Source organism: Artemia sp. Qi Xiang Cuo, chromosome 4 (assembly GCF_049724085.1).
Source record: "Artemia sp. Qi Xiang Cuo chromosome 4, ASM4972408v1, whole genome shotgun sequence".
Taxonomy (NCBI): domain Eukaryota; kingdom Metazoa; phylum Arthropoda; class Branchiopoda; order Anostraca; family Artemiidae; genus Artemia; species Artemia sp. Qi Xiang Cuo.
In genome coordinates this window covers 16,141,012-16,153,071 of record NC_142797.1, presented here as the reverse complement: position 1 = coordinate 16,153,071, position 12,060 = coordinate 16,141,012, and the positions used below count along the sequence as shown (strand labels likewise).

The 12,060-nt window shown below is 41.9% G+C and overlaps 1 protein-coding gene across 1 annotated transcript in view; it reads right to left on the bottom strand.

The window, feature by feature from the left end:
* Positions 1-4,695, bottom strand: part of LOC148952819 (fibroblast growth factor receptor-like 1) — a 110,979-nt gene extending 106,284 nt beyond the window's left edge. Inside the window, exon 1 of the mRNA XM_089087788.1 lies at positions 4,591-4,695. Within this exon, the coding sequence (XP_088943914.1) occupies positions 4,591-4,695 (105 nt within the window). The remainder of the gene's footprint in view (positions 1-4,590) is intronic.
* Between the last annotated feature and the right edge of the window lie 7,365 nt (positions 4,696-12,060).

Here is a 12,060-nt window from a genome sequence, read left to right as displayed (position 1 = left end):
CCCCCCCCCGAATTTTTTTTTTTATAAAATTCCCTCCGAAAAAAATCCTGGGTAAAGCCTTGCCCCCCCCCTCCCCCCCGTACAAGTTTATAGCATATTTTTATCTCGCTTTAATAAATTTCGAAACATGGAAATTTTGCGCATTTTGTGACCAAATCTCACACCAGTTTAACACAATCCTTACCAATTTTCCATGCCTAATATAATTCCCCCCACTAGTTTATAGCAGAGACGTTTCCTAATTATTTTCGTCTTGGTTTGTGTTACGCGTAATTATCTAATAGGCCCTCTCTTAGCTTCATCGGAAGGAAAAATCGTGAAATGGGATTTCAAATTGGCGGTCTATATCAGGATGTTGGATATTTTCTTACTTCTTAGGTCATGATCTTATATGCCATCTGGAAGTGTGGAAGTCGACATCGTGAAATATGTTTTCCCATGAGACCAGAGGTTAAACGACAAGGAGCATTAATCTATTTTGAAAAAAATATTATTATATTTTTAAAAAACATTATTATATTATCTTAATCATTAGGGAAAAAACATTATTATATTATCTTAATCATTCAGTATATTGAACGTCGTATGTTTCGATTATTCTGTTATCATTATATTTCATTATGGTGACCTTTCATTATGATTAAATAAATAAAAAATCCAAGGCCAGAACATAATTTGCACTTTACAGAAAAACTATAAATGTTTTTACTTTTATAACTTTAATAAATCAAATAATATTAACATTTTGATTACTAAATATCAGTATATGTATATTAAACTGACAATGCATATTCATTTGTATTTTTTACAGTAGAGTGTAAATTATGTTCTGGCCTTGGGAAGGCATAGGGGTTTTGAGCCCTACTCATGTTAATTTCCACTCGTTTTGAGTTTGACTCGGTTATTTATAATAATTTCTGTTAGTTTTGGGTTTCATTTATTTGTCGATGCTGATTTGTGGTATTTTCACGCTTGGTAGGTTATTTGGTGTTAGTTTTGCACGTTTTTTGTTTAATGGACTTCTTTAATTTTCTTTGAAAAACTTGTTTTGTGAAAAAAGTTTTTTTTAAATTAATTTCTGTTCGTTTTATATTGATATAGTCATTTTAGGTAAAAATAAAATAATACTTTAAATCTTTTCGTTTGTTTTAAGAATTTATAGTTTGGCCTGCTATTTGAATGCTGAAGGAAAATTTTCAGCAATTTTTCACAACATACACCCTTTTAAAAATCTGAACAGAAGTAGTAGTGTTTAATTTAGTTTCATACCTCCTCTAGTTGATCTGAAATAGAAAACTTGATACCGTACCATTCGCAAATAAAAATCTGTTTACTTTCTTTGATAGCTTGGATACACTTACGCTATTGTGATTTGGTTGAATTTTAAGAGCAGAGGTAGCCCTGAAAGTTAGAACGTAATACCCTCAGTCGTTCTTGAGATATTTATGAGATGCCTTATTGGGAATTAGCATTAACACAGTGCATTTTGATTTAATCTTAAGGCAAAATTTAGTTTTTAAACATAATGGGCAAATGGGAGGGTGGGTGTGGGAGGTGGACTAATTGTCTTCCAATCACTTTCGATTATTAAAAAAGGCATTAGCCCTTTCTATTTTCAATCGAATGAGCCATTTTCGAAGTTCCTACGACTACTAATTCGATACAAAGTGCCCTGGTCTAAAAAAAAAAAAAAAAAAAAAAAAAAAAAAAAAAAAAAAACATTGTTCCCATATCGATCTTTACTATAAAAATGTCAAGCCTTCCAATCACTTTCGACAATTAAAAATGGCACTAGCCTTTTCAATTTCCAATCGAATGAGCCCTTTTTGAGTTTCTACGACAACGCTTTCTATAAACACCTCGTATGCCCCCAGGGTATAACTTACACCCTTGCCTTAAGGTTTGGGGGGGGGGGGGGTTTCATCCTGAAAGACCTGATTTTCAGAACTTTCAACTACGTTAAAAAAAATTTCTATCTCAAAATTGGGATCGGATGTGTTTGGGGAAATGGTGGGCGTGAGAGGGGGTTAGTTGCCCTCCAATTATTTCCGACTATTAAAATGGGCACTAGCCCTTTTAATTTCCAATCGAATGAGCCCATTTTGAAGTTTCTACGACAAAGCTTTCTTATAAAAACCTTCTATGCCCCAGGGCATAACTGACAACCGTTACCCTGAGGGCTGTGGGGGAGTGTCATCCTCAAAAACATATTTCCGGACTTTTTAACTACGTCGAACAAAATAGCTGTCTCAAAATTTTGATTGGAAGTGTTTGGGGGAATGGTGGGTGTGAGAGGGGGGTTGGTTGCCCTCAACTTACTTTCGACTATTAAAAAGGGCACTAGCCCTTTGAATTTCCAATCGAATGAGCCCCTTTTCAAGTTTCTACAACAAAAGTTTCAATAAAAACCTTATATGCCCCCAAGGCATAACTTACAACCCTTGCCCTGAGGGCTGTGGGAGCAGTGTCATCCTCAAAGATATAATTTCCGGACTTTTCAACCACTTTGAAAAAAATTGGATAAATGGTGGGCGTGGAAGGGGTGTTAGTTGCCTTTCAATCGCTTTCGACTATTAAGCAGGGCACTAGCCATTTTAATTTCCAATTAAATGAGCAATTTTTCGAGTTTCTACGACAACACTTTCTATAAGGACCTTATATGCCCACAGGGCATAACTTACAACTCTTGCCCTGAGGACTGTGGGGGGGGGGTTTTCATCCTTAAAGACCTAATTTCCAGAGCTTTCAACTACTTTGAACAAAATGGCTATCTCAAAAAGGGCTATCTCAAAAGATAACATGCGTATATAATCATAGGCAGCGCATAACTTACATTAGCAAAGTTTAATTTGCAAAGTTATAATTTGCAAAGTTTGAAGAGCAGATTCAGCCTAAGAAAGTATCATATTCAGTCTTGATTACCACGAAATATTGCATGGGAGGGCTGTAATTTAGTCGTATGGGGGGCTGTAGGGTTGTTTAACATTTTAATTATGTTCCTTCGTCGTCTTTCTAAATTGTTTAGAATTAATTCACAGGATCGTGTTCGTCTTCAGTTTTAATGTCGCTCTTTACTTTTATATGAAAAAAACCTGTTTTTAGCTTGATACTGATTTAGAGACTGGCTTAAACTTGAAAGATGTAATGAGGCATTAAAATCATAAAAAAAAACCTGTTAGATACAATTTAAACGAAGAGGATGAGTATAACTTATCTAATAAACAAATAAACTATCTCAAAAATTTGATTGGATGTGTTTGGGTTAAAGGTGGGCGTGAGAGGGGGGGGGGGGGGGTTAGTTGCCCTCCAATCGCTTTCGACTATTAAAAAGAGCACTAGCCCTATGAATTTCCAATCGAATGAGCCTTTTCTGAAGTTTCTACGACAACGCTTTCAATAAAAACCTTACATGCCCCCAGGGTATAACTTACAACCCTTGCCCTTAGGGTTGTGGGGGAATGTCCTCCTCAATACATAATTTCTACCTGAAATGAACTACGCTGAACAAAATGGCTATCTTAAAATTTTGATTAGATATATTTGGGGAAATGGTGGGCATGGAAGGAGTGTTAGTTGTCTTCCAATCACTTTCGACTATTAAATAGGGCACAAGCCACTCCAGTTTCCAATCGAACGAACCCTGGTCAAAGTTTCTACGACAACTCCTTCTATACGAAGTGCCCTGGTCTAAATAAATAAAATATTGTGCCAACATTGTTCTTTACTTAGGCAGCGCGATTGCGCTGCCTATGATTATATACGCATGTTATCTTTTGATTTAGTTCAAAATTCCGCCCAACATTCCCTGGAAGTTTCGACCTGATATGTTTAGCTGTTACTGAGATATTGAATATCCGCCTTAATGGCAACCTGAAGGCACATAATGAGTTTTGATTTAGTTCAATATCTCTCTCAACACTCCCTAAAAGTTTCAACTTTATATCCTTTGCCGTTACTAAGATACAACAGATATATTTTTTGATAACTTGGATATGAATACGTTCTTTTGATTTAGTTAAAAATCCCCCTCAACATTCCCTGAGACTCAATATTCTTAGCCGTTCCTGAGATATTGCAGATACGCCCTTTTGACAACCTAGTTGCACATAGTGTTTTTTTATTTAGTTCAACATCTTCTTCTCCTTTATTTGAAAGTTTCAACTTAATAACTTAAGCCGTTCCTGAGATACTGTGGATGTGATTTTCACAACCTGAATGCATTTAAAGCCTTTTGAGTTACTGGAATATTCCCATCAACATTCCCCCAGAATTTCAACCTAATGCCCTTAGGCGTCCGTGGTATATTGAATCTACGTCCTTTTGACAACCTTGATGAATATAGTGTCTTTAGATTCAGTTGAATATCCCCCCAACTTTCCCTAAAAGTTTCAACTTAATATTTTTAGTCATTTCTAAGGTATTGCAGATACGCCCTTTTAACAACCTGGACACGCAGAATGACTTTTGATTTAGTTCAACTTTCCCCTAAAATGCCTTGGACATAAAGTTAAAGCTCTAAGCCGTTCCTGAGATGCTGCGCATACTCCTTTTTGACAACCTGGATGCAAATAGTGTCTTTTGATTCAGTACAACATCCCTCTCAACATCCTCTGAAAGTCTGAACGTAATATCTTTAGCTGTTTCTGAGACAGCTAAAGATGGAGGTAATGATGCTCGTCCGGAGTTAGTTCCCATGCAAATTGGTGCATGAAGAACGAGCTCCACGTGCCTCTGGATACCTGGCTAGCCACCAGAGAACCAAATGCATCTAGGGACGGTTGGGTTGGCAGCCCTCCTCCTGAAACTTCTATTGCTACGAATGGAACCAGAAATTCAGCCTCGGATATATCATCTCAAACCCCGTATCGACCTCGGACCGCCCAAGGAAAATCCCGTCTGAACATCGTTGACCAAGGTGGCACCAATGTGGCCACCTGGAACGACCTGACGCTGACCCCACCCGGTTCGAAGCTTCTTTTAGCAAAAGAACTAAAAAAATATAAAGTCACAATAGCTGGAGTCACCGAAACCCACCTCCCTGGACATGGTGAAGAGGACATAGGTGAAGAACGCTCATTGCTGTGGTCTGGCGGTAGCCAAAAAAGAGGAGGTGTTGGTCTAGTACTGAACAATGCTTCTGGTTGGGCCCTCCTGGCACTCACACCAGTATCGCCTAGACTCCTGAACGAAAGACTGTTTGGCAAGCACGGCAAAATAACTGCCATTAGGTGATATGCCCCCACAAACGACGCTGATGAAGAAGACAAAGACAATTTCTATAACCTGCTTAGTTCTGAACTATCTTCTGAACCTCCCCAAGACTACCTCCTCCTCCTAGGAGACATGAATGCAAGTGTTTCAAACGAATCAGGCCTGTGGGATCTCGCTGTTGGACCTGTTACAGTGGATAGCCTAAACGATAATGGAGAGAGGCTGCTGAATTGTTGTCTGGCCAACAATCTAACGATTGCGAACACATGGTTCCAGAGACCAAATATAGCCAAGTACACCTGGTATAGCAATGATGGATCAACAAAGAAGATGCTCGACTACATCATCGTACGTCGACGATGGCTGTCGTCTGTCCAGAATTGCCGCACCTACCGTGGCGCCGAGCTCGGGAACACCGACCACCGGCTGGTAGCAGCCAAAATTAAGCTCCGCCTCTAAGCTATGAAGAACAGCCAGTCTTCTCGGAAAATTGATGCCGGTCGCATCCAACAGGACCCCGCTCTGGCTGAGCGGTACTATGTGGTGATATCCAACAGATTTGAGGTCCTTGGCCAATGCGATGATAGTGAAGTTGCATGGAAGTCCTTCAAAGAGAACAATCTTGCGGCAGCAACTGACGTTGTTGGAATGAGGCAACGGAAGAAAAAGGACTGGATCATTAATCACTCCCTTGCCATCATAGAGCTCAGGCGAGAAGGACGTCTTGGCAGGGACATGGCTACATACAGACTGCTAAACAAAGAGCGGAATTCCATGTTGCATAAAGACCGCAAGGCTTTTATTGACAGCAAGGCATCCGAACTGCAAGAGGCCGCCAAGAAAAAGGACATTGGAGCCACCTACAAGATTCTTCGTGAGCTGTCAGGTCAGCACACTCAAACTACGCCATACCTTCGAAGCGCTAGCGGTGAGAATATCTACGACCAATCACAATGCCTCCGCCAGTGGGAGGACCACTTTGAGAAACTGCTCAACTCAGATCCACCAGACCAGACAGACCATGAGCTCGCAGCTGCTGTGGCTACTACCCTACCTGCTCCTGATGGTCCTGAATTTACAGCGGAGGAGATAAAAGCTGCCACCCGCAAGCTAAAGAATAACAAAGCGCCAGGAATCTGTGGCCTAACATCGGAATTCCTTAAAAATGGGGGTCCAGCCATGATCCTCTGGCTACAAATGCTGTTTAACCTTGTGTGGCACTCTGAAAAAATCCCCTCAGACTGGAAGAAGGGCCTACTTGTGCCAATCTACAAGAGGAAGGGGAGCAAAGCAGAATGTATCAATTATCGTGGCATAACTTTACTCTCAGTTCCTGGAAAGCTCTTCGCTAGGCTGCTTCTCAAACGGGCAAAAAGATACCTCCATGCCCTGCGTCGCCCCCAGCAAGCTGGCTTCATGCCAGGCAGGTCCACCACCGAGCAAATCCATACAATTAGACAGCTAGTAGAGAAAACTCTTGAATATAAGAGGAAGGCGTACATTGCCTTTGTAGATTTTCGATCTGCCTTCGACACTGTCGATAGGCAGTCACTATGGCTAATCCTCCAGTCTGCTGGCGTACCCTCGAAAATCGTCCGTCTCCTCAAAGAGCTGTATAATAACACTGACAGTGCGGTGATCGTAAATGGACGGCCTTCTGGATATTTCAAAATTAAAAATGGTGTCCGGCAAGGATGTGCCGCTGCACCTGAGCTCTTCAACTGTGTAATAGACCACATCCTGAATAAAACACAGCAGGTGCAGCCGTTTGGCATAGACTTTGCTGGAAGAGTTCTTTCAGACGTCGACTTTGCCGACGACGTGGCGCTAATATGCAAAAACATTAGTGACCTCAAAACTACACTGGAAACACTGGCCTCTGCCGCTGAGAAATTCGGTCTGAAAATAAATTGGTCCAAGACCAAGATAATGCCCGTTGAGAAAAAGCCGTCCAACCCCCTTTCATCTGTGGAAATTTGTGGCCAGACTGTAGAGGTAGTCAAGCAGTTTACCTACCTCGGTTCAATTGTCTGCTCAAACGGAAGCCTAGATGCCGAAATTTCAGCAAGAGCAGAAAAAGCAAACTCTGTCTTCGGTCGCCTTCTAGAAACAGTCTTCCATAAACCCCATATCAGTTGTCTCATCAAAGCTCGAATATATTCTGCTTCGGTTGCCAGCGTTATGCTCTATTCTGCTGAGACTTGGTCGCTGACTCAGACACAGACGCTGAAGGTAGATGCCATCCAGACGAAACACCTCCGAAAAATTGAAGGCTCCCGATGGCCCGACAGGGTACGAAATTCGGAAATCCTCAGGTCCTTCAAACTCCCACCCCTGTCCGAGCAGCTTGAGTCTCGCTCGCTGCGTTGGTATGGTCATCTGCTCCGTCTGCCTGCCCAAACACCCGCCCGACTCATCTTTGATTTCGACCCAGCTGCAAACGGCTGGAGGCGTCCTAGGGGAAGACCGAGCACCAGATGGGCGGACGTCATCCGTGATCGGCTCGCCTCCAGAAACATCAACCCGGCTGAAGTGACAACCCTCGCCCTGAACCGACCACTCTGGAGAAGACTGACGGCGCTGACCAGCACAAGCAATACATAACAGCAAGCATAAGCAAAAGCACAAGCAATACATAACAGCACACATACACAAAATACAAGCAAAGCATGGCAAGTAGTAAGGAGTATTACATCTCCCTTCTTTTCGGAAGAGCTTGTCAATCATAGGTTTATTCTTGACGGTGGCTTCGACTTGTCGACCACTCCTGGTAGTTACAGAACTTCTTGAGACTGTTGTCGACTTCGGCCGCGGAAGGCAGGGAGACCACAGTGTTTTCCTTGGCCCACGGCGACCGGCAATTCTGGCATGCTGGCTTGGCGAAAGTGCACGTCCTCTGTTTGGGGTAAGTCCGGAGAGTGATGCCACAGAATCGTACTCACGAGCTGCCAGTGTTTGAACTGAATCAGAACTCTTCTCATCTGTAGTCACGACTTTTCAAGTGCTTTCTTATTCCGGCGGTAGTTTGTTCGTTTGTTGCCTGTACAACATACGATCGTGGCGCATCTGCTTCTCGGAGGACTGTTGCAGGTTGCCAGGTTTGATCGTTGGACCGTACTCGAACTTGTTGGCCTATCTGCAGCGGATTAAGGCTTTTGGTATGTTGATCATAGTAGCGTCTCTGTCTTTCCTTTCTTTATTCCTTGCGGACATGAATTTTGTGCATAGGTACGACTTTTGGAGACAGTGCTCAATGGTGCAGGGCACTAGGGATCTCAAGTTTCTACTCATTAGCAGTTGGGCTGGGGAAGCTAGACCATCGACTGGTGTGTTGCGGTACTCGAGGAGAGCTAGCTCGAGTCGCTTTGGATTTCTTTGTTTTCATGATCATGGCCTTAGCAATACCAACTGTTTTCTCAGCAAGTCCGTTGGACTGAGGATGGTTTGGGCTAGAGGTTTTGTGTTGGAGTCCCCACTGTCTCATGAAATCCTTGAATATGTTTGAATTTACGTGTGGGTCAGTATCAGATGTAATCATCAAGGGTTTCACAAATCTAAGAGAATTAGGATTTTATATTCTGGATTATGATGTTCGTGTAAGTTTTTATTAAAAGCTCATCAGCTTCAAAAAATCGACTGTAATAATCCACTATGATCAAGATAGTATCTTCCGGATATGTAAAACAGATCAATGCCAACATGCTCCCAAGGGTAGCTGGGAATATCGTGATAAAGGTGTCTTCTTGCATTTGCTGTAGAATAAGTGCAGCACGCATCACACATCTTGACAAAATTTTCTAGTGTCTGACTCATCTTTGGCCAGAAAATGACTGATCTGGCTCTGTTTTTTGTCTTCTCAATACCAAGATGTGAAGATGCTTTGCAATACAGCGATGTGCATGTTGTCTGGGATGACAAGACAGTCATCTTTCATGATGATGTCATCAACAACACTGAGATTACTTTTTACTGTCCAGAATTCAGCTATGGATGACGGAACCATTGATCTTTTTTCGGGCCAACCTTCTTCTACCATTTTCCTCAGAAGCCTCAGCTGTGGATCTCTGAGCGTTTCTTGTTCTCCAACTCAGATAGCTTTTCTTGACTGATTGGTAGTAGTTTCATAACGGAGTGTACATAGTATTCAATTTCTCTGTGAAGCAATGGTTCCTCAGTTTCTAAGTGGAGCCGAGGGTATCTGGGATCGGTATTTCGGTGCCTGGTCGATATGTTATACTGAAATCGTAGGGTTGTAGATATAACAGCATTCTTTGAAGTCTCGGCGACGACTTATTGATCGGCCGATTGAGGATTGTTTCCAGGGTTGCGTCACTGATGGATTGGCGACGGCCATAGAGATACTGATGAAAATGGCGACATCCAAAAACAATGGCATACAGCTCCTTTTCGATTTGCGAGATTTTCGTTCTGTTTCATTCCTAGCGATTTCGATGCGAATGAAACAATTTTATTCTCTTGAAGCAGGACAGCACCGAGTCCTGATTTGGCCATCAATTGGATCTCTATTTGGTTTTGTAGGATCGAAGAGCGAAATTGTTGTTATGATCGACTCTTTAATTTTCGTGAGTGTGGCTTCGTTTTCATTCGTCCAGTTGAATTGCTTCTGCTTAGCTAAGGTCCTAAGAGGTTCATTGAGGCTTGACAAACTTGGGATATAGAGTGAGAGTTCGTTTAACATCCCAAGGGTTGTTTGTAGTTCTTCCTGGGATTTGGAAGATGGCATTTTCTCTTATTGCTCGGATTTTTCTCGGGATCTGGATGGATTCCGTTTTCGGAAATGATGTGTCCAAAGTAAGGTATCGAAGCTGATTTGAAGATGCACTTATCTTTGTTAAGCTTGACTCCCTTTTCTCTAGCTCTTGTGCTGATTTTTTGAAGATTTCTGTCATGGTCCTCTTCAGATACAGCAGAGATGATCATGTCATCCAAAATTACTGAGAATCTCTTGAGGTTGCTGAATGCCTCTTCCATGTGGCGTTGGAACTCATCTTGTGCAGACTTGAGTCCAAAGGGCATACGTCTAAATTTGTATCGCCCATATGGAGTTGAGAATGTAGTCAGTTCGGAAGATTCGTCATCAAGACATAAGTTCCAATATCCTGTTCGGGCATCTAGCTTGGAGAAGTACTTAGCGCCTACATGTTTTTGCACAGCTTCCTCAAAAGTTGGCATAGGATGGCGGGGTCTCTTTATGGCTTTGTTGAGACCGTGAGGATCTATACAGACTCTCAAGGTTCCATCTGGTTTCTCAACAACCACAGCTGAGTTCACCCAATCAGTTGGATGGGTCACCTTCTCGATGACTCCTAGGTTTTTCCATACGATCTAGTTCTTCCTTTGAATTTGGACTGGAGACTCAAGGGGATTCGTCTCTGTGGGCTGAATGGATGGCTGTGCACCTTCCTTGAGGATTATTTTACATTCTCACCTTCCAGCTCTCTAGAAACCCTTCAAATGGGTCGGAAAATTCGGTGAGTATCTTATCGGTGCTGAGCTGTCCAGATTGAAGACTAAGTATCAGCTTTTATCAGGTCTAGCCACACTGCACTGAAGCCAAGATAGGAGGCAGGGGCTGACTGCACTACAAAAACTCTATGGGTTGACTATCATTTGATTTGTAGGCACAGTCGATCTTACATGTCCCTCAGGATTTGGAATAGTCTGACCACAAAAGCTTGTTAAAATGTGGTTTGTAGGGTGGATTGCAGGTTCAGTCTTTCCACCGTCTGTCTGGTAATGATACTAGCTTGTGCCCCTGTGTCAATCTTGAATTTCACACTGAACTGGTTGGCGATTCTTAGTTTAGCATATGGCTGGTCATCAGCTTTATCCATCATTAGTTGATGGATGAATAGTTCGTCAGTTTGTTGAGCTTCAGAACTGATGATGTTCACAGTCTTTTTGCTACCACGGCAGACAAGGCAAAATGGTTGGGTTTTCTGCAGTTACTGCAGATCTTCCCTTTGTGGCACTGGTGATTCTGTGAATAGTCTCCGCCACAGAAGTAACATTCAATAGTTTTCAATTCGGTCACGATTGGGTTTCCACAGTCTATTTTGATTCTTCTTGATGATATCAACTTTTGTTTTCCATGACTAGTTGATTCTGCTGACATTGTCTTAAGTTGTACCTGGGTTTCTGTGTAGGTTCTGCTACTTTGATAGCATCTGAGAGAGCCAATTCGATCCTGATTGCAGTAGTCTTTCACGAATCTTCTGGGATGATGTTCCGAAGATGAGGCGATCACGGAACATTTTTGTCAACAATCGTAGCTCCATATGAGCAGTCACGCACTAAGATTTTCAGTTCAGTTGCATATTGTTCTATAGTTTCTGCCTTCCCTTTGGTCACGTTTGTGGAATGTATATCGGGAGAATATGGGTTTAAGATTGTGGATTGAAGTAGTCTAATAAAATTTGGCAAGGTATACACAAATTTTGTTCTTTTCATCAGCTGCTAGCGTCCAAGTGCTGAACACATCTCGTCCTTTTTCACCAAGCCAAATTAGCAGATATGCACACTTGATTTTCTCACTTTTCCGCTCAAGGTCCATCAAACATTAGATTAGCAATGACTTTTGAATCTAGTCCAAGCCTCTTTAGATTGTCCGATTCCCAGTTCAGTCAGATATGGGACGGTGGTATCCATCTTCTAATCGACACCATGTAACGATTGTAGTATCTCTTCAAGCATATATTTCAAAAACCCAGGTCACAAAACCTGAAATAATACAAGTATGTATAAAGTAAAGCAATGGTATAACAGCAAGCATAAGCAAAAATAATAAGCAATACATAACAGCACACATACACAAAATACAAGCAAAGC